At 40.0% G+C, this 27,254-nt stretch overlaps 1 protein-coding gene across 3 annotated transcripts in view; it reads left to right on the top strand.

Moving 5' to 3' along the window:
• The window catches only part of MIPEP (mitochondrial intermediate peptidase), a 174,265-nt gene that overhangs the window by 39,955 nt on the left and 107,056 nt on the right, over positions 1-27,254 (top strand). For all 3 annotated transcript variants that reach the window (XR_012016295.1, XM_072795768.1, XM_072795767.1), the window contains exons 11-12: positions 25,280-25,433; positions 27,089-27,166. Coding sequence is in view for 2 of the 3 variants with exons in the window: in XM_072795768.1 (XP_072651869.1) it covers positions 25,280-25,433; positions 27,089-27,166 (232 nt within the window). In the remaining variant the exon portion in view is untranslated. The remainder of the gene's footprint in view (positions 1-25,279; positions 25,434-27,088; positions 27,167-27,254) is intronic.

Raw genomic sequence — 27,254 nt, forward strand, 5'->3', positions numbered from 1 at the left:
TATATAAGGGTATATTATTGGGAAGGAGAATTCAGTATCACTTATTCCTTGCTAAGGTATATCCTCAAAAAAAAAAGTTCAAGAGCATTCACATATTGAGATAGGAATGTTTTATGTTTTAAACTCTTTAGAAAACCCTGGATTTTCATGGACAGCTGACACTGGTGTTCAAGTTAATAAAGACTTATTTGATGTGTGAAGTTGTATGGTTTATTGGCTAGTGAATGTGCAGTGAGCTTGGTGTTGTCAGTGTTTAAACTAAGGATGCTTTATTATGAAAACTTTCAAAATAAGTGAAGATATAAAGAATAATGTAGGTTACCTGCATATATTTATCTTCCAGATTGAGTAACTATTAAAACTGTGCTGGATTTGCTTCATTTCTATCTTTTGTTTTCTTTTCTTTTTTATTCCTTCTTGTGACTAAAGCAGGCCCTAGACCTCATGTCCTTTCACTTCGGCGTTTTATTATGGCTCTGGCAGGAATATGGGTATTTTCTTACAGCAGTCCCAGCACAATACAGGAAGGTTCACAGCGGCTCATTGGCATCATCTGGTACTCAGTCTGTATTCCTATGTCCTTGATAGTGTCAGGTCCATCTTCTCCCAGTTTGTTGGAACCAGACAAGGTCTGCACATTTCCTTTGGTTTATCTCCTGATTTTTACTCTAGAGCACATCTGCGCCCCTCCTGCCCCCGCCTCACCTCCCACCTTCTTCATGTTACTAACTGGCTATAGACACCAGGTTACTTTCCCTACAGGTTTCCTAAACTTCTGGATCTATGTGATTGCTTTCTTGTGGTGTCATTTTGCTGCTTCCTACAGTCTGGGTGCTATACATCCCCCACTATTTTTGGGTATTTTGTCTTACTACTGCATTTTAGGTGTGACTAATTTTATATGTTAATATAATTTAGGAATCCGAATGAGAGACTTATGAGTAGAGGTCTCACTGCCATCCTTAAATTTAGCTTCAGCCTCTTTGATGGGGAGGGGGCATAATATCCAGATTGGTACCCCAGCAGGTAATGTGATCATCCTTTTTTTACATCAGGCATGCTGCTTCACTTTCCCACTTTGCTAGGGTCATGATGAAATTGTACTTTGTTTCTTCACTTATTAACTTTAGTTTTGATTTATGTTGAGTACAGTTTCCAGTGAACTAGGTATAACTAATTGGCACCATTGAGGAACATTGTTCTCTGATTACCAGGAAGTTTGGCTGCAGAACTTTTCTTGCCGTGAGCCTCAGAAGGCAAGATAGAAACAACCAAACTGGCAATGGCTGATTCTTTATAAACCAGAGAGGGTGAATGATCTTTTTTTTTTTTTTTTTTTCAGTACAATCCAATTACCTGAAAGGTAAACCAATTTTAGTATGTTCACTTCTTTTACCACCTTCCCTTTGTTTAACTCAATGAAACAGTAGCTCTCCCTATGGCTTTCAAGACTAAACATTTTAAAATCCCATCACTTTAAAATCATGCTGAGACAGTCATCCTTGATGCCAAAACATTCTTATTTCATTTTCTCTTGATCAAGTTAGAAATAGTTTGCCTGACAGCATTGTCACCTACTCTGCTCCTCTTCAGTGTGCGTTTCCCCCAGTCCACATGTCCCTCTGGCAAGCTGGCTGGCTTCTGCCACCCTGAGCCTCCCCAAGCGTTTGCCATTTGGTGCAAAGCTTCTCTCACACTCACCTTATCCTCCTGACTAGCACAGGGGAGGACTAAAGCCTATGTTTACCTGCAGTTTCAACCTGGATTCAGTGAATCTATTTAATTGTGTCTCTATGTTTTCATGAAGTTCACTGCCAAGATGCGTTTAGAAATAATGTCCAAGTTCTCTCTTTAATCCCAGCTGCATCAGAGGTTGAAATATAAGTCTGACTCATAGATTGTGCTTCATAAGTGCAATGATACATTGACTCTTTTTGTTGTTTTTAAAGACCTCAAATTACAACAAAGAATTCTTCAGTTGAGAATCTCTGACTAATCTTTTTGTACTTGTTGCAGTGATAATCAGTGTCTCTGATGGGGATTTTGAAACATTGCTAAATTCTATGGCTTCTAATCAGAAAGACCTAATTTTTTTTTTTTTTTTTTTTTTACTATTTACCATGCCGATCACAGTAAGTTCTAGTTCTTTGAAAATTGCGAATTTGTAAACCCATAGGTAAGCATATTTTTAAACAGAACGAATAACAGAACATTCATTTGTTGAGCTTCACTTAGCAGCCAGGGTAGATAACAGTAATTTCCTTCCTATTTCTTTCTGAGGGAGAAGAATAACAGGATTCCAGACATATCTTATTTCTGGATTCAAACCAGTGGAACATCTTTAACTGTAAATAGTAGTAAAACTCTCTTGTAAAACTATAAAAGAGTTTGAGGTGATGAAAGGGATGGGCAATGAAACCAGATCCTCAAAGTGCACTTCGGTTTTACTCCGTTTCTACTGGGCTGTGGCTCTGAGGGCCATAAGGTTTTCCATGCTGCTTGTAGCACTTTTCTGCCATTCTGGGACTCTTTAGATGACAGAGGAGGGATTTTGCAGACGGAGATGCTGTGAGCAGGTATTCACAGGCACACTAGTAGCTCCCGTGCTGTGGCTGCCAGCTGTGACTTGGATGAACACTGGCATGGCATCCTCGAGTGCCTCAGTGACCTGTGGCCGCAGCCACATCCTACGTGTGATTTCACACCGTGTTGCAGGTGTCAGCTGAGAGCATGAAAGGCAGGGGCCCACATGGTTGGGGGATTGATATTTTGTAGGGATGTGCCTCGAGGTGCCTCGGGTCTGACTTAGAGCTGCTGGTAGTCCCTTTACCTCTTCATTTCTCTTGCAGCTTCGCTACTTTTTCCCCTTCTGGCTGTTCTTTGGGAGGGAATTGCCTCCCACCTGTGGGAGTCACAGAGGGTGTGGAGCAGAGTGCAGGTGCTATGAGCTCTCTTCTTGCTCTCTGAGGTGGCTGAGTCAGCTCCAAGGGGATCTTGGCTTGATCGAGCTTGTGTGCCCTGTTTGCTGGAATGCCCGTGAGCCTTTGCGGGTGCTGTTTCTCCTCCTAGAATGCACTTCCCCCTCCACCAGGGAACTCCTCTTTCAACATCCACCCCAGAGGCCACCTCTGTCTTGAACTTCTCCGCGATCCTTACATGTTTATCCTTAACCCTTTGGTGCGCACAGTTAACCATAGTCTCGTCTTTGTTCGTAAGCCGCTTGTATGTTCCCCTGATGCCCCTTGTCACTTGCAGTGATGTTTTATGGTCACGGTGCCTGACTATCTTGAGTTATCGGGCACTCGATATTAATGAATGTTCACTGCATTGCCTCAGTCTCCTTGCCAAAGTGTGGCTGTAGCTTCTGCAGTGCCTACTTTTCTGCAGGCACCTTGCCAGCACCTTGGCAGGCATTGTCTGAGTGTTGGAGGAGCCTGGGAAGTATTATCCTCATTTCCTTGGTTAGGAGATTGAGGCCCCTGAAAGCCAAGTAACTTGCCCAAAGCACAGAATCAGTGAAAGAGAGATCCAAGATCTTAACTTCAGGGCTCTTTCTCCTACACTGCCTTGGATTCCCACAAACCTGTCTGGGCCTCAGTTTCCTCAAGTAAAATTAAGTGATAGTTCATGCTCTACCTGGCTCATAGAATTATGTAAGGAATATGGGAGACTTGTGGTGTGAAAGGGCTCTGCAAATTGTAAAGCAATATGCAAATGTAAGATAATATCCAAACTATCACAGGGATTGCTTCATCAGTTACTCTTTCTTAATATATCCTCAATTTCTTCCTTTCTATTAACTTCTTTCTCTATGTCTGCCAAGTTGCTAGGATATCTCCCATCTTTTTTTTTTTTAATATTTATTTATTTATTTATTTATTTATTTATTTATTTATTTGAGAGAGAAAAGGCAGGAGGAGCATGCATGCAGGAAGGGGAGGGGCAGAGGGAAAGAATCTTCCTCCCTGGCTGTGCATGGAGCCTGACCCAGGGCTTGATCTCCCCCCTCAGATCATGACCTGAGCTGAAACCAAGACTCTGATGCTTAATGGACTGAGCCACCCAGGAGCCCCTCCCACATCTTAAAATACAAATAATCAGCTTACCTCTCCCATGACCCTTGGAAAGACGGTAGTCCTCATTTCTTTGCCAGACCTCCCCTGACAGTGGTCCACACTAGATGTTTCCTTTTTCTAACAGCCATAGTCTGAATCTTAGTCCTGTCCATCTGTCAGACTGGTCTTCCCGAGTTATTCAGCAGCCTGCCAGTCATCACTGTTCAGTAACTGGTTTTAGCCCTCAGCACCCCCTAACCTCTGCAGTTTGTGAGATCGCTGACTGGTTCCTGTTTCCCCAAATTCTTTCTCCCGTACATACTCCCAACTCCCTCTCCTTTCCTTTCTCACCACCCTCTCATTTGTTTCTCTTTCCTCTTCTCTAAACTGGCAGCCGTAGGAATGCCCTCAGAGTTCTGACACCCCAGTTTGATCAGGAGGTCCTTTCCTCTTGCAGTGGTTTGGGAAATAAAAGGAAGAATGAAAGATACAGTGTCATCTTCTTTTAGTTCTTGAACTTGTAGGCAAGTCCTTGGAGAAATGACTTCTGTACTAAGGTACTAAACAGAATCATGCCTTCAGTTTTCTTGTACGGGATCATTTTTTCTCAACTCCCATACCATTACCATCCTGTTAGAAAGAAAGCCTTATTAGCCCTTTTACTTACTATATGTTATAACTTCAGGGAGATTACTTTTCTTTTTTTTTATTTTTTTTATTTTTATAAGACTCTTTTTTTTTTTTAATTTTTATTTATTTATGATAGTCACACACAGAGAGAGAGGCAGAGACACAGGCAGAGGGAGAAGCAGGCTCCATGCACCGGGAGCCCGACGTAGGATTCGATCCCGGGTCTCCAGGATCGCGCCCTGGGCTAAAGGCAGGCGCCAAACCGCTGCGCCACCCAGGGATCCCGGAGATTACTTTTCTTCCTGTAAATCTTCATGTAAATCATGTAACATGGGGCTAACAATATTACTTTGCAAGATTGTTTTTTGCTCTTGAATGAGATACATATAAAGGGCTTAACCTAGTGTCAGAGTGAGTGTTACCATTATTATTACATCATCATCATCATGACTTAGGGATAAGTTTTTATTTTACAGATTAAATTGAAGGGAAATAGACATATTTGTAATATTGAATCTCCCCTAATCTTTCATAATAATGAATCTTTGCATTCTAGGCTCTGTCCTGTTTATCACTGCTAGAATACTCCTTCTGTAGCACAGCCCTTTTTGATTTCTCTCTTCTTCCTACCTACTGATGGTGGCTGCTCCCACATTGTGTATATTCTTAGAGAGATCTAGTAAATGGTGCAAAATAAAGGCCTTAAGCTCTATTCCCCTTCCTGGCACCTAGTAAAATTAACAAAAAGACCATCAGTATAGTTATACCTACATTTATATACAACAAGAGAAAAGATTGGCAAGGTGAAATAGGAAATCGGATGATGTGATAGTGGGAATCACAGAGAATAGATATTATTTAAAGTTGATAAACCAACAAATAAATGCTTAAGTGTTTAAAAAAATGATGGGAAAAAGACATGAAGAGAAATCTCACAGAGGAAGACATAGACATGGCCAACATGCACATGAGAAAATGCTCTACATCACTTGCCATCAGGGAAATACAAAACAAAACCACAATGAGTGAGATACCACCTCATACCAGTGAGAATGGGGAACATTAACAAAGCAGGAAACAACAAATGTTGGAGAGGATGCGGAGAAAAGGGAACCCTCTTACACTGTTGGTGGGAATGTGAACTGGTGCAGCCACTCTGAAAACTGTGTGGAGGTTCCTCAAAGAGTTAAAAATAGACCTGCCGTACGACCCAGCAATTGCACTGTTGGGGATTTACCCCAAAGATTCAGATGCAATGAAACACCGGGACACCTGCACCCCGATGTTTCTAGCTGCAATGTCCACAATAGCCAAACTGTGGAAGGAGCCTCGGTGTCCATCGAAAGATGAATGGATGAAGAAGATGTGGTCTATGTATACAATGGAATATTACTCAGCCATTAGAAACGACAAATACCCACCATTTGCTTCAACGTGGATGGAACTGGAGGGTATTATGCTGAGTGAAGTAAGTCAATCGGAGAAGGACAAACAGTGTATGTTCTCATTCATTTGGGGAATATAAATAACAGTGAAAGGGAATATAAGGGAAGGGAGAAGAAATGTATGGGAAACATCAGAAAGGGAGACAGAACATAGACTCCTAACTCTGGGAAACGAACTAGGGGTGGTGGAAGGGGAGGAGGGCGGGGGGTGGGGGTGAGTGGGTGACGGGCACTGAGGGGGGCACTTGACGGGATGAGCACTGGGTGTTATTCTGTATGTTGGTAAATTGAACACCAATAAAAAATTAATTTATTAAAAAAATAAAAAAATGATAGTGATAACCACCAGAGGAGGGAAAAGCAGACTCTTAACACACTAAATTATCAGAAATAAAAAGAAAATGCTGCCCACAGAGCCAAAGAAAGAAATGAAGGAAGTATTAAAAGGAACGTTACAGAATTACATTGGCAAGAGTGAGGACACTGACCATGTGATAACCACCAGAGGAGGGAAAAGCAGACTCTTAACACACTAAATTATCAGAAATAAAAAGAAAATGCTACCCATAGAGCCAAAGAAAGAAATGAAGGAAGTATTAAAAAGAATGTTACAGAATTACATTGGCAAGAGCGAGGACACTGACCATTTTTATATACAGTTAATAGGAATATATACAGTTTGCTTCAGAGGATGATTTGGAATACCTATTTAAAAATTTAAAGTCTCCAAATAAAATAAAAGTAAATTTACATTTCTAAAATTTTTTTTCTAAATCTCATACTTTTTTTTTTTTTTTTTTTTGCTTTAAGATTTTTAGTTATTTAGAGAGAGAGAGTGCATATGAATGTGGTAGGGGAGGGCAGAAGGAGGAGAGAGAATCTCAAGTAGACTCTGCACTGAGTTTGGAGCCCAGTGAAGGGCTCAGTCCCATGACCCAAGATCATGACCTGAGCCAAAATCAAGACCCAGATGCCCAACTGACTGAGCCACCCAGGCGCCCCTCTAAAACTCATACTTTTTGCAACAAGGTTATTTCTGCAATCTGTCCTGCAGATAGGCTTGCCTGATGTGACAAGAGTGTTTGCGGAAGCATCATCTATAGCTGAGAGAAATTAACAGCAGGCTGACTTACTCAGTAGGAGGAGAGGTAGAGCAGTGTAGGGAGGGTAGCTGTGGGTGTTTTCTGTAGAGAAGTTACAATCAGTAAAAACATGATTACAAGTCTAGCTTCTTTTATCATCACCATGTGTGAGCAATTCCAAACAATGTCAGTGATAGGATACTCCCATTAAAAGGTACGGCATTACTGGTTTTGCCTCCCTACCCTGTCCGTACATATTGGAGTAGGAGACGTGCTATAGAAGTTATGGAAGGTGCTTGTCATAGATGACTCCGTACCCCTGAGAGAGAGTGAGATAGAGCTTTGTGTACTGAAATGGACAATATTTCAAATTATATTTTTGTTGAAAAAGGAAATTGCAGATTAGTATGAATGGTATAATTCTGTTTTTTATATACATATATATATGCTCTGTATGTGTGTGTGTATATATACATATATACCTATATTTCTGTATATGTATATGTATATGCACACATGTATACATAAACCTTGATACCCAAATAGAATCAGGATATACAAGAAATGGTTAATAGTGGTTACCTGTAGATTGTGGGCTTAGGGAGCCAGGAGATACTATTTGAGATTTTTTTTGTTTTTGTTTTTGTTTTTGTTTTTGTTTTTTTTTTTTTTTGAGATTTTTGTTTTTAAACAGGGAATTTATATTACTTTATAATACATTTTTTCTTAACCCATTTCAAATTAATATCATTTGCTTTTTAGCATTCATAATAATTTATACAGAGTTGAAATTGTAGAGTATTATATAAACATATTCTATACTTAATTTTTTTTCTCCAAGCTAAATTGTCCACGCTAATTGAATTTTACCTGAATACCACCCATAGGTAAATCAGTAAATATATGTAGGTTATGGATAGGTTAAGTTGTTGTTGTTAGCTTTACCATGTTTCTTTTCTATAAACATAATTGAGTAATTTATATGTTTATTATAACCTAAGAAGGTTTAATCTTAAGATTTAGATTCTTTTGGGACGCCTTGTGGCTCTGTGGTTGAGTGTCTCCCTTCGACTCAAGGTGTGATCCTGGAGTCCTGAGATTGAGTCCCACATTGGGCTCCCTGTGGGAAGCCTGCTTCTCCTTCTGCCTATGTCTCTGTCTCTCATGAATAAATAAATAAATCTTTAAAAAAAAAAAGATTTAGACTCTTTTTACTCTTTTATTTATTTTTCCCCTTTTCCTTTTTTTATGGAGTTAAAATTCACATAATACAAAATGTACTAACTTAGCCATTTTTAAGGGCACAATTCAGAGGTATTAAGTTCATTCACATTGTCGTGCAGCTCTCACCTCCGTCCATCCCCTAATTCCTTTCATCTTGTAACTCTGAAACCCTGTACCTATTAAACACTAGCTCCACATTCTCCCCTGCTTCCAGCCCCTGGCCACCACCATTCTCCTTTCTGTCTCTATGATTTTGACCAGGTACCTTATGTAAGTGAAAGCATACAGTGTTTGTCTTTTGTGCCTGGCTTGTTTCATGTAGCAGAATGTCTTCCAGGCTCATCCCATGTTATATAGCACATTGCAGAATCTCTTTCTTTTTTGAAGCTGAATCATAGGATAATTCTGGATCATAGGATAATTGGATCATAGGATAATTGGATGGATCATAGGATCCATGGATCATAGGATAATTCTGTTTTTAATTTTTGGAGGAACCTCCATACTGTTTTCTGCAGTGGCTACACCACTTTATATTCTCCCCAAGAGTGCACAAGGGTTCCAGTTTCTCCACATTCTTACCAACATTGTTGTTGTTTTTAAAGATTTTATTTATTTATTCATGAGAGACACAGAGAGAGAGGCAGAGACATAGGCAGAGGGAGAAGCAGGCTCCATGCAGAGAGCCCAATCTGGGACTTGATCCCAGGACTCCAGGATCACACAGAGTCAAAGGCAGACATTTAACTGCTGAGCCACGCAGGCATCCCGAACATTGTTGTTTTATGTTGCTGTTTTAAGGTGTCTCTCTCTCTTCCCTCTCTCTCTCTCTTTTTAAATGTGAGCATCTATAGCTTTAAATTTCCCCCTTAGCACCACTTTTGCTGTATCTCATAAATTTCGTAAGTTTTGGTATGTTGTGTTTTTATGGTCATTCATCTCTATTTTCTAATTTCCCTTACTATTTCTTCTTTGATTCATTGGTTTTTTAAAAGTGTGTTGTCTAATTTCTAGTTGGTGAGTTTTTCTGTTTTTTTCATGTTACTGTTATGGTCCGAGAAGATGCTTTGTATGATATCTATTTTTTAAATCTATTGAGACCTAATTTGTGGCTTAATATATACGGTCTATCCTAAAAATATCAGGTGTACACTTAGGAAGACTGTGTGTGCTGCTGCTCTTGGGTGGAGTGTTCTATTTATAGCTGTCAGGGTTAGTAATATTCCATAGCTTTTGTGGTTGCTCATTTTGTTGTGTTAAGTCCTCTGTTTCCCTATTTATCATCTATCTTGTATTCATGACTGTGTGGAGTATTGAAGTCTCTGTTATTGTAGAATGTCTATTTCTCCCTGTGATTCTCTCCATTTCTGCTTCATATATTTTGATGTGGATGGGATGTCATTGTGTAAATATTTTTAATTGTTGTATTTTTTAACTCTATTGAATCTTAGTTAACATATTGTGTCCTCCTTTGTCTATTCTATAACCACTCCTATTCTCTTTTGGTGACTGTTTGCATGGAATATCTCTTTACATTCTATCACTCTGAACCTGTCTTTGGATCTCAAGTTAATCCCTTTAGACAGCATAGAGTTGGATAATGTGTTTTTATCCATTCTGTTAATCTTTGTCTTCTGATTGGAGAGTTTAATCCATTTGCATTTAAAGTCCTGATAAGAAAGGATTTACTTTGGTCATTGTGCTTTTTTTTTCCCCCTATGGTTTATAGGTTTTTATTTCTTCATTTCCTGCATTCTTATCTTTTTTTTGTGTGTGTTCAGTTGTGTTGTGGGGTTTTTTTGTAATTAAATGTTTATATTCATTTGTAGTTTTTTTGGAGTACATTATATAGTTATTTTCTTTGTGGTTACCATGGGGATTACGTTTAACATACAGAATTATAACATTTTACTTTTATAGCAGCTTAACCTCAGTAACATACAAAAAGTGCTCCTTTACAGTTCTGTACCCACCCCTTTCAATTGTAAATGTCACAGAATTACATCTTTACACATTGTGTGCCCCAAAACATAAGCCAGTAATTCTTTCAACTACATTGGTCTCCTTTTTTTTTTTTTTTTAATTTATTTTTTATTGGTGTTCAATTCACTAACATACAGAATAACCCCCAGTGCCCGTCACCCATTCATTATATGGAAAACAAGATTTAGAGTTACTAACCAAAGCTATAGTAATACTAGATTTACATTAATAATTGTTTTTTTCTTTAATTGGTTTCTTAAATAGTGTAGAAAACAGTACATTTACATACTACTGTTTTAATAACAATAGCTTTTGTGGTTGCTCATGTATTTACCGTAATTGACATTTTTATTTCTCCATATGATTTCAGTTACTGTCTAGTGTCCTTCATCTCACCTTGTAGGACTTCTTGACCATTTCTTTGCAGGGCAGGTATAGTGGTCATGAACTCCTTAGCTTTTGTTTATCTGGGAATGTTCTGATTTCTCCTTCACTTCTAAAGGACAGTTTTACTAGATATAAGATTCTTGAGAGGCGCCTTGGTGGCTCAGTTGGTTGGGTGTCTGCCTTTGGCTCAGGTCATGATCCCAGGGTCCTGGGATCAAGCCCCACATCAGACTCCCTGCTCAGTGAGGAGTCTGCTTCTCCCTCTCCCTCTGCCCCTCCCCCAGCGCATGCTCTCCCCAGCTCATGCTCGCTCTCTCTCTCGAATAAATAAATAAATCTTTAAAAAAGGAAAAAAGATGCATCCTTCATATTAGGCTTTTGAAAGTTTGATGATATTATGTCTTGGTTTGGGTGTCCTTGAACTCATTTTTCTTGTAATTTGGTGTGCTTCTGAATGTTTATATTCATGTCTTTCTTTAAATTTGGAAAGCTTTCAGCTATTCTTTCTTTCTTTTTTTAATAATAAATTTATTTTTTATTGGGGTTCAATTTGCCAACATACAGAATAACACTCAGTGCTCTCCCGTCAAGTGCCCCCCTCAGTGCCCATCACCCATTCACCCCCACCCCCCACCCTCCTCCCCTTCCACCACCCTTAGTTCGTTTCCCAGAGTCAGGAGTCTTCATGTTCTGTCTCCCTTTCTGATATTTCCTACCCATTTCTTCTCCCTTCCCTTCTATTCCCTTTCACTATTATTTATATTCCCCAAATGAATGAGACCATATAATGTTTGTCCTTCTCCGATTGACTTACTTCACTCAGCATAATACCCTCCAGTTCCATCCACGTTGAAGCAAATGGTGGGTATTTGTCATTTCTAATGGCTGAGTAATATTCCATTGTATACATAAATCACATCTTCTTTATCCATTCATCTTTTGATGGACACCGAGGCTCCTTCCACAGTTTGGCTATTGTGGACATTGCAGCTAGAAACATTGGGGAGCAGGTGTCCCGGCATTTCATTGCATCTGTATCTTTGGGGTAAATCCCCAGCAGTGTAACTTCTTGCAAGATACATCCACGAAGGCAAATGAAACAAAAGCAAAAATAAACTATTGGGACTTCATCAAGATAAGAAGCTTTTGCACAGCAAAGGATACAGTCAACAAAACTAAAAGACAACCTACAGAATGGGAGAAGATATTTGCAAATGACCTATCAGATAAAGGGCTAGTTTCCAAGATCTATAAAGAATTTACTAAACTCAACAGCAAAGAAACCAACAATCCAATCATGAAATGGGCAAAAGACATGAACAGAAATCTCACAGAGGAAGACATAGACATGGCCAACACGCACATGAGAAAATGCTCTGCATCACTTGCCATCAGGGAAATACAAATCAAAACCACAATGAGATACCACCTCACACCAGTGAGAATGGGGAAAATTAACAAGGCAGGAAACCACAAATGTTGGAGAGGATGCGTAGAAAAGGGAACCCTCTTACACTGTTGGTGGGAATGTGAAATGGTGCAGAAACTCTGGAAAACTGTGTGGAGGTTCCTCCAAGAGTTAAAAATAGACCTGCCCTATGACTCAGCTATTATTTCCTCAGATATTCTCTCTGCCCCCTTTTCTCTATTTTCTCCTACTGGTATGCCCATAATATGTATGTTGGTCCTTCGTATGTTTTCCATTGGTCCTTAGGCTCTGTTCACTTTTCTTTAATCTTTTTCTTTCTATTCATCAGCCTCCATAATTTTCATTTTTATTTTTTTAGTGTCACTGCTTCTTTCTTCTTTCTGTTCACATCTGCCTTTGAACACCAGTCAATTTTTCATTTTAGATATTGTGCCTTTCAGCTTCAGGATTTCTCACTGGTTTCTTTTTAGCTTTTTCTCTCCCTTTATTGATATTTTTATTTTGTTCACACATTATTTCCTTGGCCTTCTCCACTTCCTTTAGTTCTTGGGCATATTTAAAGCAGTTCTGTTAAAATCTTTGTCTAATATATCTACCATTCAGTCTTTTTCAGGGACAGAGACAGAGCTGTTGAATTATTTCTTTCTCTGAGTAGGCCATACTTTCATATTTTGTTGTATGCCTTGTGATGTTTTTATTGAACACTTCCCCAGTGTTTGCTGGTTTTTATGTTATTCTAGTTTATTGTTTTTGTGATTTTGATTGTTGTAAGCTGCTTCTGTGCTGGGGATCACTTGAGGTATAAACTTAATATTTTCCCAGATCTTTCTGAGCTTTTCTTTGGATACGTGCACTAATTTTCCTCATATATACAATTGTTTTTGAGAGTTGTTCCAGTTTTTGATGTCTAGTTCCGAAAAAGGGAAAAGTAAAAAATGAAGAAGGGAAAAAAGCACGAATCCTTTACATCTGGAAGTCACTTGAGCTGAAGAGGGAGGCTTGCAACAATAGGGGGTGATACAACAATGGCTGCTGGCCTCTCTGCACCTTTAAGAGCAAAGCAGCAATCAACTGTCAGAGCACAGATCCCCAATATTTGGGGAACAGAGTCCTTTTTGCCCACCCTAATCCCACAAGCGGTGTGTAAGCTGCTCTAGGAATAGATGCACAGCTGCCTGCCGTGTGGCTGTGGATGGGGATAGGTAGGCACTCCTGTATTAGGAGCTAAAACTGACCACAGTTTACACTCCAGGCCTTCCCCTGGAAGCTGAATGTCTTCAAAATACCCCAGAGTTCCAAAACAGTTTCATCAGACAGATTGTACCAATACAGTTTTCTAAGTGGGGAGACAGACTATTGATGTTTCCTTCTTGGAATCTTCCCAGAATCCTTTATTTTTTTGTTTTGTTTTTATATTTATTTTTATTATCTGGCCATTAAAAAGTGAATTATTTTTATTTTTTATTTTTTTCTTTTTGTATTTTTTTATTGGAGTTTGATTTGCCAACGTATAGCATAATACCCAGTGCGCATCCTGTCAAATGCCCCCCCTCAGTGCCCATCACCCAGTCACCCCATCCCCCTGCCCACCTCCCTTTCCACTACCCCTTGTTCGTTACCCAGAGTTAGGAGTCTCTCATGTTCTGTCATCCTCACTGATATTTCCCACTCATTTTCTCTCCTTTCCCTTTTATTTCCTTGCACAAATTTTTATATTCCCCAAATGAATGAGACCATATAATGTTTGTCCTTTGATTGACTTACTTCATTCAGCATAATACCCTCCACTTCCATCCATGTCGAAGCAAATGGTGGGTATTGGTCGTTTCTAATGGCTGAGTAATATTCCATTGCATATATATAGACCACATCTTCTTTATCCATTCATCTTTCGATGGACACCGAGGTTCCTTCCACAGTTTGACTATTGTGGACATTGTTGCTATAAACATTGGGGTGCAGGTGTCCTGCCGTTTCACTGCATCTGTACCTTTGGGGTAAATCCTCAGCAGTGCGATTGCTGGGTCGTAAGGCAGATCTATTTTTAACTCTTGGAGGAACCTCCACACAGTTTTCCAGAGTGGCTGTACCAGTTCACATTCCCACCAACAGTGCAAGAGGGTTCCCCTTTCTCCACATCCTCTCCAACATTTGTTGTTTTGCGTCTTGTTAATTTTCACCATTCTCACTGGTGTGAGGTGGTATCTCATTGTGGTTTTTATTTATATTTCCCTGATGGCAGGTGATGTGGAGCATTTTCTCATGTGCTTATTGGCTATGTGTATGTTTTCTTTTGTGAAATTTCTGTTCATGTCTTTTGCCCATTTCATGATTGGATTGTTTGTTTCTTTGCTGCTGAGTTTAATAAGTTCTTTATAGATCTTAGATACTAGCCCTTTATCTGATAGGTTATTTACAAATATCTTCTCTCATTCTGTAGGTTGTCTTTTAGTTTTGTTGACTGTTTCTTTTGCTGTGCAGAAGCTTTTTATCTTGATGAAGTCCCAATAACTCATTTTTGCTTTTGTTTCTCTTGCCTTCATGGATGTATCTTGCAAGAAGTTGCTATGGCCAAGTTCAAACAGGGTGTTGCCTGTATTCTCCTCTAGAATTCTGATGGATTCCTGTCTCATATTTAGATCTTTCATCCATTTTGAGTTTATCTTTGTGTCTGGTGTAAGAGAATGGTCTAGTTTCATTCTTCTGCATGTGGCTGTCCAATTTTCCCAGCACCATTTATTGAAAAGATTGTCCTTTTTCCAGGAGATGATAGTCTTTCCTGTTTTTTGAATATTATTTGACCATAGAGTTGAGGGCTCATTTCTGGGTTCTCTATTCTGTTTCATTGATCTATGTGTCTGTTTTTGTGCCAGTACCACACTGTCTTGATGATCACAGCTTTGTAGTACAACTTGAAATCCGGCATTGTGATGCCCCCAGCTCTGGTTTTCTTTTTCAGTATTCCCCTGTCTATTCAGGGTCTTTCCTGACTCCACACAAATCTTAAGATGATTTGTTCCAACTCTCTGAAGAACGTCTATGGTATTTTGATAGGGATTGCATTGAATGTGTAAATTGCTGTGGGTAGTGTTGACATTTTCACAATATTTATTCTTCCAATCTATGAGCATGGAATATTTTTCCATCTCTTTGTGTCTTCCTCAAGTTCTTTCAGAAGTGTTCTGTAGTTTTTAGGGTATAGATCCTTTACCTCTTTGGTTAGGTTTATTCCTAGATATCTTATGCTTTTGGGTGCAATTGTAAATGAGATTGACTCCTTAATTTCTCTTTCTTCAGTTTCATTGTTAGTGTATAGAAATACCACTGATTTCTGGACATTGATTTTGTATCCTGCCATACTGCTGAATTGCTCTATGAGTTCTAGCAATCTTGGTGTGGAGTCTTTTGGGTTTTCTATGTACAGTGTCACATCATCTGCAAGAGGGAGAGTTTGACGACTTCTCTGCCAATTTGAATGCCTTTTATTTCTTTTTGTTGTCTGATTGCTGAGGCTAGGACTTCTAGTAGTATGTTGAATAGCAGTGGTGAGAGTAGACATCCCTGTCTTGTTCCTGATCTTAGGGGAAAGGCTCCCAGTGTTTCCCCATTGAGAATGATATTTGCTGTGGGCTTTTCGTAAATGGCTTTTAAGATGCTGAGGAATGTTCCCTCTATCCCTACACTCTGAAGAGTTTTGATCAGGAATGGATGCTGTATTTTGTCAAATGCTTTCTCTGTATCTATTGAGAGGATCATATGGTTCTTGTTTTTTTCTCTTGTTGATATGATCTATCACCTTGATTGCTTTACTAGTGTTGAACCAGCCTTGCATCCCAGGGATAAATCCCATTTGGTCATGGTGAATAATCTTCTTAATGTACTGTTGGATCCTCTTGGCTAGTATCTTGTTGAGAATTGTTGCATCTGTGTTCATCAGGCATATTGGTCTATAATTCTTTTTGGTGGGGTCTTTGGTTTTGGAATTAAGGTGATGCTGGCCACAGAAAACAAATTTGGAAGTATTCCATCCCTTTCTATCTTTTGGAACAGCTTTAGTAGAGTAGGTATTGTTTCTTCTTTAAATGTTTGATAGAATTCCCCTGGGAAGCCATCTGGCCCTGGGCTTTTGTGTCTTGGGAGGTTTTTGATGACTGCTTCAATTTCCTCCCTAGTTATTGGCCTGTTCAAGTTTTCTATTTCTTCCTGTTCCAGTTTTGGTAGTTTGTGGTTTTCTAGAAATGTGTCCATTTCTTCTAGATTGCCTAATTTATTGGCATATAGCTGTTCATAATATGTTTTTAAAATTGTATTTCCTTGGTATTGGTGGTGATCTCTCCTTTTTCATTCATGATTTTATTAATTTAAGTCTTTTTTCTTTTTTTAATAAGGTTGGCTAATGGTTTATCTATCTTATTAATTCTTCCAGAGAACCCACTCCTGGTTTTGTTGATCTGTTCCACAGTTCTTCTGGTCTCTATTTCATTGAGTTCTGCTTGAATCTTTATTAACTCTCTTCTTCTGTTTGGTGTAGGTTTTATTTGCTGTTCTTTCTCCAGTTCCTTTAGGTGTGAGGTTAGCTTGTGTATTTGAGTTTTTTCTAATTTTTTTGAGGGATGCTTGTATTGCGATGTATATCCCTCTCAGGACTGCTTTTGCTGTATCCCAAAGATTTTGAACTGTTGTATCTTCATTCTCATTAGTTTCCATGAATCTTTTTAATTCTTCTCTAATTTCCTGGTTGACCCATTCATCTTTTAGCAGGATGCTCTTTAACCTTCACGTGTTGAGTTTCTTCCAAATTTCTTCTTGTGATTATGTTCAAGTTTCAAAGCATTATGGTCTGAAAATATGCAGGGGACAATCCCAATCTTTTGGTATTGGTTGAGACCTGATTTGTGACCCAGTATATGGTCTATTCTGGAGAAAGTTCCTTGTGCACTTGAGAAGAATGTGTATTCAGTTGCATTTGGATATAAAATTCTGTAAATATCTGTGAAAGCCATCTGGTCCAGTGTATCATTTAAAACTTTTGTTTCTTTGGAGATGTGCCTAGAAGATCTGTCATTTGCAGAAAGTGCCGTGTTGTAGTCTCCCAGTATAGTGTATAGTTATCTAAGTATGTCTTTACTTTGGTTATTAATTGATTGATGTACTTGGCAGCTTCCACGTTAGGGGCATAAATATTCATGACTGTTAGGTCCTCTTGTTGGATAGATCCTTTAAGTATATTATAGTGTCCCTTTTCATCTCTTATTACAGCCTTTGGGATAAATTTTAATTTATCTGATATGAGGATTGCTACCCCTGCAATATATACCTATTCAGTCCCTGTTTTTGTGGATTATTTCTTTGGGCTTCCTCTTTCTTTTACAGGGTCCCCCTTTATTTCTTGCAGAGCTGGTTTGGTAGTCACAGATTCCTTCAGTTTCTGCCAATCTTGGAAGCTCTTTATCTCTTCTATTCTGAATGAGAACCTTGCTGAATAAAGTATTCTTGGCTGCATGTTCTTCTCATTTAGTACCCTGAATATATCCTGCCAGCCCCCTCTGGCCTCCCAGGTCTCTGTGGAGAGGTCTGCTGTTTAATATTTCTCCCCATATAAATTAGGGATCTCTGGTCTCTTGCTGCTTTAAGGATCTTCTTTTTATCTTTGGAATTTGCAAGTTTCACTATTAAATGTTGAGGTATTGAATGGTTTTTATTGATTTTAGGGGGGACTTCTCTATCTCCTGGATCTTAATGCCTGTTTCCCTCCCCAAATTAGGAAGTTCTCAGCTATGATTTGTTCAAATATGCTTTCTGGTCCTCTGTCCCTCTCGCTGCCCTCTGGAACCCCAATTAAATGTAGATTTTTCCTTCTGAGGCTGTCATTTATTTCCCTTAACCTTTCCTCATGGTCTTTTAATTGTTTTTCTATTTTTTCCTCCGCTTCCTTTCTTGCCATCAACTTGTCTTCTGTGTCACTCACTCTTTCTTCTACCTCATTAATCCTCATCATCATTAGGACCTCCAGTTTGGGTTGCATCTCATTTAACTGATTTTTAATTTTGGCCTGATTAGATCTAAATTCTGCAGTCATGAAGTCTCCTGAATCCTTTATGCTTTTTCCAGAGCCACCAGTAGCTTTATAATTGTGCTTCTGAATTGGCTTTCTGACATCAAATTGTAATCCAAATTCTGTAGCTGTGGCAGAGAGTACTGTTTCTGATTCTTTGTTTTGTGGTGAGTTCTTCTTTCTAGTCATTTTGCTCAGTGCAGAGTGTCTATGAGCAGGCTGCGTCAAGAATATCAACTATGACCTAAGTAAATTTTACCCTATATGATTCTGCCGAGGTCAGAGACCAGAAATTGAAACCAAAGATCAGAATGAAATAAAACAAAAGGACCACTAAAGTGAAAAACAAATTTTAAAACAAAGTAGTAAAAAAAAAGGCCAACAATCCTAAAGAAGAAGAGAAAAAAAGAAGAAAAAAGTGGGGGGACTGGGAGATGGTGGTGGTGAAGAAGTTGTAGTGGAGGGAGAATATAGTCTACCTGAGGGGTTCTAGAGGGTGATCCTCTTGTTTCTGAGTATATTAAGTTCTGTGTATTCAAAGATGCTCAATTCCCAATTTATATAAACCAGAAATACTTGTAGAGAGCTCCAACATTGACCACCAAAACATAAATGAGATAAAAGAGGGGGGCCGAATGGGAATGAGGAATCTCACAGAGTGAACCAGCATGGTATACCACTTGGTTCTGGGTGCATACTGGTCATGTTTTAGAAGGTATTAACTTCTGCCATTGTAGAACAAAATGAGGCAGAGAAAACAAAAACCACAAAAGAAAGCATATCTTGTATATCTCCCAAAATTCAGTTGAGTATGTTGAAGGGAATCTTGAAGTGGAAAATATATCTAAGACCTGTAATTGTAGAAATATGAAAGTCAAAAAGGAAGAATCTTAAAAATGGAGAGGTGGTAAAATATTGTAGTTAAGGTGGGAAAAGAGAAAAAAATTAGAAATTTACAGTCTGATATAAAAACGAGTTGTACTTGAAAAAGGAAAAAAAAAAAAAAAGGAGGAGTACCCTCTGGTTCTATATGCTGTAAATCCCTCACCTTCCCCTGCAGCTTTCCAGCGCTGCTTGGTCAGGAACTTGCTCTTCCCCTGTCCTTCCAGCTGGTCCTCTGGGGGAGGGGCCTGCTGTGCTGATTCTCAGGTGTGTGCACCTGGGGGAGTGCCCCGCCCCTGCCAGGTGCCTGGCTCAGCAGGAGCTGTTTACCCCGGGAGGTCCCTGTTCCCTGGCAGCCCGACCCTCCCAGACACAGGGTGACACCAGCCACCACTGGCGGCAGCCACTGGCGGTAGCTAGCTCTCCAGCCCTGGAGTCAGCTCCCGCAGTAACTACCGCAGCATCTAGTCTGCACTGGCCTGGATGCTCCGGGGGCGGGCATCGCTGATCAGCACAGCTTGGGGGCGCCAGGTGGCTGGAGAGTCCTCATCGTCCTGTGCCGGGGAGGGGGGTGCGCAGGATCTTGGGCTGTGTCCCCTGGCGCCCTGGGCTCCGGGGCCTGCGCCGCTGGAATCGCACTCCCGGGGCTGCGCAGCCCCCTCCGCGCGGAGCCACCCCTGAGCTGCTCCCGTGGCCCCCTCCGGCCGCTCTCCAGCCCTTTACCGCACTGCCCCGTGGGGTGTGGCGCACTCTCCCCGGGCGCCTCTCCTCTGTTAGTGACCCCGGGAACCTGGGGGCTCCACTGCCCCTCTTGGGATCCTGCCCGAGTTCCCTGCGTGCACCTTTCTCTCCGGGAAGAATCCGGTGCTGATTTTTAAAGTTCCCGCTTCTACGGGGCGGGGCTCTCCTGTCCCGGGGGCTCCTGGGGTGGGGGTGGGGGGCTGCCCTCCCCCATTTGATTCATTTTTGTTTTTTTTCCGCCTTCCTACCTTGTTACAAGCGAAAACCCTTCTCTCTGTAACGTTCCAGTTGTTCTCTCTTTAAATCTCAGGTCAGATTTGTAGGTTTTTAGGATTGTTTGAAAGTTATCTAGGTAAGTTGGTGGGGCCAGGTGACTTGGAGACCCTGCTCCTCTGCCATCCTGCCCCGTTCTCTATCGTGTAGTTTCTGAAGAGAATGCAGATATACTTTTTATTCTTGCTCCTCTATAGGTAAGGTGATTATTCCGCCCTCCTCCATCTTCTTTGGGGATTTTTTCCTTGTCTTTGATTTTTTTGCAGTTGAAATATGATATTCCCAAATGTGTGTGTTTCTTTAAAGATTTTATTCATTCATGAGAGACACAGAGAGAGAGTCAGAGACACAGGCAGAGGGAGAGGCAGGCTTCCTGCAAGGAACCTGATGTAGGACTCAATCCAAGGACCCCAGGATCATGACCTGAGCAGAAGGCAGGTGCTCAACCACTGAACCACCCAGGTGCCCCCCCCCCCCAAATATGTTTTTTGTCCTGCTTGGTGTTCGCCCTTCATTTGGAAAGTTTTCAGCCATTAAGACTTCAAATTTTTTTTTTTTTTTAATTTATGATAGTCACAGAGAGAGAGAGAGAGAGAGGCAGAGACATAGGCAGAGGGAGAAGCAGGCTCCATGCACCGGGAGCCCGACGTGGGATTCGATCCCGGGTCTCCAGGATCGCGCCCTGGGCCAAAGGCAGGCGTTAAACCACTGCGCCACCCAGGGATCCCAAGACTTCAAATATTTCTTCTGTTCCTTTCTTTCTGTGTTCTCCTATAATTCCCATTACATGTACATTACATCTTTTGTAATTATCCCACAATTCTTTGGGTCTTCTCTTCTGTCTTTTTCATTCTTTTTTTTCTTTACATCATTTTCTTAGAAGTTTTTATTGACATTTCTTCAGGCTCACTGAGAGTTTCCTTGGTCATGTCCAGTCTACTGATGAGCATTTTCTTTTATTCTTTTTTAGAGTGTCCATATCTCTGTTTACATTACCCATGAATCTTGTGAATTTCCTTAGAACCCTTGGCATGCTAATCGTAGTTGTTCTGAATTCTCAATCTGGTTATTCTAACACCTCTGACAAACCTGAATTTGGTTCTGGTGCTTGTTCTGTTTCTTCAGACTGTGCTGTTTGTCTTTTATCTATCATGACTTGAAATTGTTTGGTGAAAGTTGAACTTTAGTTAGTTAGACTCTGTTTACTTTTGCTGTAACTGTGGTATTGGAGGGTAAACATATTTTTCCCTTGCCCTATCTATCTATCTATCTATCTATCTATCTATCTATCTATCTCTGATGTGTTTGGGTTTCTCTGGAGACTTCTACTTAAATAATATCTGAGATGTGCAGTTTTTCAACTGTATCTCCTGTTATTTTATAAGGTCCCTATTGCTATGGTGGTGAGGGTGGGGTGGGTGGGATGCATTCTAAAGTTCTGTGATTAGGTCTCAGACTAGTACGAAGCCTGTGCCCTCAGCTCTGACTTCTGCAAGTGCTTTTCAGTTCCCCTTCCATGTTTGGATGAGACGGGGACTGGGTTGGATATTTCTTTTCTCCTAGGTAAATTATGCTCTGGTAAGATAGTTTCTTCTGAGGGCAGCCTTGTTAGGAATAACAGAATTCTTTGGTGTATTTCAAAGGGCTTGTTTTTCTTGTCCCCCCCCCCCCCCCCCGGAAGCATTGGGAGAATTTTTCTCCATCTTTACTATGAGAACCTAGTAGGGCTATTGGAAAGAAAACTCATGAAAAGTGTGGGAATCCCCCCTAAACTGGGCCTCCCTAGAGTTTTTAACTCTCGGATTTGTCCACACTGAGCCTCCCACAATTTATCAATTTTAGTTTAAATTTTCCTACCTTAATGTTTGTCTACACTGGAGAGTTCTATGAATTGTGATTCTTGTGTATGCCTGCTTGTCTGTATATTTTTTGGAGCAGCATTTTGCTCTGTGACCCCAATTTTATGCTGGATACAAGAAGAGTTGGTGATTTTTAGTTGACTGTTTTACTTGTTGGTAGGATAGAAAAATATCTTCCAGGCTCCTTACATGTCAGGACACTAAAGCCTCCATTATATCCTGTTCTTACAATACATTTTCTCCCCCGTTTCCATCATGTCCCTTTCTTTCCATGCCCTAGCAGCTCTGACTTTTCTTCTCTGTCTTCCTTTTCATCTCTTCATCTGGAAGATCTGTTGACCCTCTTCTCAGGCTGCATCACCCTTCCCGGTGATGCTTCTCCCTCAACAGCTTTAACTAACACCTGAGCAATAAAGCCTCTGACTTAATATCCTGAGTGTCTGACACCTTATGGGCACTTCACAGTCAGTGTCTCCAGAATTGAATTTATTTTCTGTGATTCCTCTGCCCTTCTCCCACAACTGCATCCCACCCTCCCTTCCTCTCCCACAAACATACCCACCTTCCTTTCTTTCTTTTTTTCCTGTTTAGTGCTCTGATCAAATGACTCTGCCATCCCATGCACCTGGCTCAAGCCAGAAACCTATGTGTTATTCTAGACCATTCTTTCTCACTCACATAGTCCCAAAACATTTTCATCTCAAAGAAAAACAAATTCATACCTGCCTCCTCTTCCTTGACCCTACCTGCTTTTGCTTATGTTCAGACCCTAGTTTACTGTCTGCGCTCCTCACCTCTCCTGCATTCCTCCCTCCACACTGTCAACTTCGCAGTGTTCCAGAAATCAGACTGCTTCTCTGTTGCCTAAAAAAGTAGTCTTCCACGTCTCCCAATCTGTAAGCAATTCACTGAGAGTGTGGACATACTGCATTAGAAATTTTGTTTAGATTTATTTTCATTTCAACTTGTAAAAATGTATCCTTTATTTTGTTTTGATTTTAGTGTATGTGCTGCCAAAGCGAGCACCTTTTTTTTTTGTTTTGAAATGTAGAACAATAGCACATGCATATAATTTATTAATATGCATATATTAAGGTTGAATACTTAAAAATTATTTTAAGAATTGGGGTACATAATCAAAAAGTTGAGAGACCATGTGCCTACAATGTGAAGTCCTAATCCCTCAGTTTATGTTCTCTGAATCCTGCCCATGTATGTCCAGACTCCCCTCCCTCTCTTTTCCTTTTTATCCCCACATCAACTCACTCAGGTTTAGCCACTGGTTTAGAAGTTACCAGGCTATTTCCTGACTTCACACTGTTGCTTCTCCCTAGAATTGTCCTTATTTATTGTCTCCACCCCTTCTAGCAGACTCCTGGTCCTGAGTTTCTTTCTGTGACCCCTTCCTGTTCCTACCTTCTCTTCCACAAGTGAAGTCATCATACCCCCTTGCTGGCCCTCCGTCTGTGTCCTTCACTGAGTCCTCTGATGGTGTCTGTAGCACCACTCTGCTGCTACCCCATGTTTGGGAGACCAGAGTAGTCTGTCCACCTCTCTGCCTCCTTTACAGTGAGCTCCAGAGAGACAGACACTCTCCTTATTCCCTAGCTCCAAAAACCAGCGGACTCTTGACAGCCTGCACAAGTATGTGAATCAGTGACAAAGGACACTGAACTGTTGATATATCTTTCACCAGTGAGATCCTTTTTATGAAAAATTGATCAGGAACTAAGTTGTAAATTTGTGGATTTCTAGAGTCAAAATTTCTTTTTTTTTTTTTTTTTTAATTTTATTTATCTATTCATAAGAGATACAGAGAGAAAGGCAGAGACATAGGCCAAGAGAGAAGCAGGCTCCATGCAGGGAGCCCAATGCAGGACTCGGTCCTCGGACTCCAGGATCACACCCTAGGCCAAAGGCAGGCGCCCAACCACTGAGCCACCCAGGCATCCCCAAAATTTCTTTTTTTTTTTTTTTTAAAGATTTTATTTATTTATGATAGTCACAGAGAGAGAGAGAGAGAGAGAGAGAGAGAGAGGCAGAGACACAGGCAGAGGGAGAAGCAGGCTCCATGCACCGGGAGCCTGACGTGGGATTCGATCCCGCATCTCCAGGATCGCGCCCTGGGCCAAAGGCAGGCGCCAAACCGCTGCGCCACCCAGGGATCCCCCAAAATTTCTTTTATGGTATAATTTATACATGCTTACTACATCCAATCATTCACTTAGTAATAAGCATACATTTGTATATGTTTTACATGAAGGTTTATATATATTTTGTTTTGATTTTAGTTGATTTTTTATTGAAGTATAGTTGACACACGATGTGATGATAGTTTCAGGTGTACAATATAGTGATTCAACAAGTGTATACGTAATGCTAAGCTCATCATAAGTGTAGCTATCTTCTGTCACCACAAGTATATATTTTGTTAATTCCAGAGACTAGAAATAGAATAAGCTATTCTATTTCTATTATTCTAGAGCCATTCTTTCTAGCTGTGGTCATAAAATTTGGCCTGACCTAATTACCCAAAAGTGAGCACTCACATCATATATTCTGGATGTGCTTTGGCTTATGTTGGAAGAGGACATAAAAAGTCATATTTTAGTGAAGAATAATTAACCTTGCCAGTACATTATGCTTCATTTAAGGTATAGAACTAGATCTGATTGTTTATGTTAGAGACTTTTTCCATTAACAAGTGTTTTACTAGAGATAAAATTTAAATTCACTAAGTATGCCTCAGGACTTGAGTTTGTTATTTATGTGATAGAAGTTGCAATTTTTTAGAATAGAATATATTTCATATTTCATTATAGCTCACACTGGTTAGATTCTGTCGGTATGCATAAAGGAATGTGTGTAGTGTGGGTAATTGAGCTGGATTGCCTAATTAAGTCAGTGCAAGTAAATAGTAGTAGTCTGTCCACCTCTCTGCCTCCTGAAAAGAATGAAGTTTAGGGAATGGTATGTCTACCTAAATTACTCATTACTAATAGTACTCTTGCTTCTAAGAAGTACTACTTACTACTCTTACTACTAAGAATAATTAGACTGCCTTTCTTCTGAAAGTTCCTTGCAAGATAGAGAGATGTACTTTTTTGTTTTCAATTCTTTTTTTAGCTACCATGGTCCTGAATTTTAAATGAAGAAGTTAAAGGAGTTAACTGGATTTACCTGAAGAAGCTGAAGTAAACAAAAATGCTATTAAACCTCTCCTCTTTCTTTTAGGTATAATATTGAACCCAGTTTATATTGCCCATTTTTCTCTCTTGGAGCATGCATGGAAGGCCTAAATATTTTGTTTACCAAACTATTAGGAATTACGTTATATGCAGAGCAGCCTGCAAAAGGAGAGGTATGGTGTGAAGATGTTCGCAAACTGGTAAGTATCCAGTTGGTGTAGAGTTGCACTACATCATCTCTTGGGTTCAGTAATTGAGTTAACAGCAGTTTCATCTTCAAGTTAGCTCTGCCCTGATGGAGTGTGTCTCACCTTATTTCTGTTTCATGAAAAATCCAGGTCAGTGCTTCTGACTTAGGACACTGTTTAAAAAAACATTTTTCTCTAAAATCAGTTGTTGCCCTAAATTGATAGAAACATATAATAGTGAATTCTCTGAAAAAATTTTTTCAGGACTTGATAAAAAGTTGAGTCTTTGTATGTGGACAAATTCTAGTTAAAGGGAAATTTGTCATTACTCTTCATATTCCTGCAGTGCTCAGTGTCCCTTTTGGTTAATTGGCTAATTTCAGAGTCCTTTGTGTCTAACCTTTCCTTTTTTTTTTTTTTAAACCCTCTTCCCATCTTGTAGGAGCTTATTTGCATAATGTATTGATTTATATCCCATATTCTGATGTGACTTAAAGCTTGATGTCCACCTTTCTCTTACTAGGGCCCACTTTATTTGAGATGTGAATGTTTATTTTTTCCTGGTAAGATTATGAGGGTTTATGGACTTGTTTGTGTATCACAAAGGCTCTGTGTAGTTGTTACGCTGTTTTACTTTCTGCCTATATGCGTACTACACTGTACTCTGTTCCAGTATTTCAAGAAAAGAAAGCTGTCTCATGGCCTTCTGGCTGTGTTCTGTGAGAGTGGAATAGGCGTGGTGGTAGAATTGAAAGGATAGAGTAGGAGCACACTTTATCACTGCACTAATTACCTGATTATCTGTGTACTTCACAAAGTGGTGGAGCCTGATAAAGTGCAGAGATACAATGAAAGAAAACTTGGCAAAAGTGAAAGGATGACAATGCAAGTAATGAAAATGTTGCTTCATTACAAGGTGTGAGCCCACCCGGCTTCCCCCAGTGTGGGCTGTAGGCCTCACTTGGGCAGCAGTTATTTGCCAGTTTTATTCATTGCTAATATCCGAATGCCTTGATAAATTTCAAACACCTACTCGGTGCTTAAGAGGTATTTGTTGAATTAATGAATAAATGCCTGTACGAAGTTGTAATGCACAAACCTGAAGTTCTCTGTGGCAGATTGCTTGAGTTGTGACAAGAGAAAGGAGGCAAGCCAAAGGCTATCTGTTGAGATCTCCACAAGCCATTCATCTTCTATAGGCCCAATTTGAGGGAAGGGCATAAATAAAATTACTTATCTTCAGCTGAAGCGAGAAGTAACCTTTTGTTGTATCTGAATTCAAGGGTTCGCATTTTGAGGCATATGTCTACATTGTAAGATTTAAATCTAGAATGGCCTAGCTAGCGCCTCTTCCCAAGTGTCTGGGGAGGTTTCAATGTGAACAGTCTGAAAAGGTGTGTTTGGTTGTGGTTATCCTGGGGCACTAGCGTTTGGGATGAAGGGCTCAAACAAGGAGGGTTTCCTCTCCTGGGAAGAATCCCCAAATCAAAATCCTCTGAGAGGGGAAAATAGAATGTATCTCTAGATAATGTGGGATGGAGAAAGTAATAAAATATCTCTACTTACGGCTATGGATGTTTTATATATAGATTCTTGTTAGTGATGTTTTTCTACTTTTAGAGTTTCTGGTGGCTTCATTCACCACTAAACGTATTTTTTTTTTCCAGGCTGTGGTTCATGAATCTGAAGGATTGTTGGGGTACATTTACTGTGATTTCTTTCAGCGAGCAGACAAACCACATCAGGTGATGCTTTATGTGACTTTCTTTATGTGACTCAGTGTTTCGAAGGCTCAGTTTTAGTTTCTCCATCTGGATAATGAGAGAGCTGCCT

This window comes from Canis lupus, chromosome 24, assembly GCF_048164855.1.
Source record: "Canis lupus baileyi chromosome 24, mCanLup2.hap1, whole genome shotgun sequence".
NCBI lineage: Eukaryota > Metazoa > Chordata > Mammalia > Carnivora > Canidae > Canis > Canis lupus.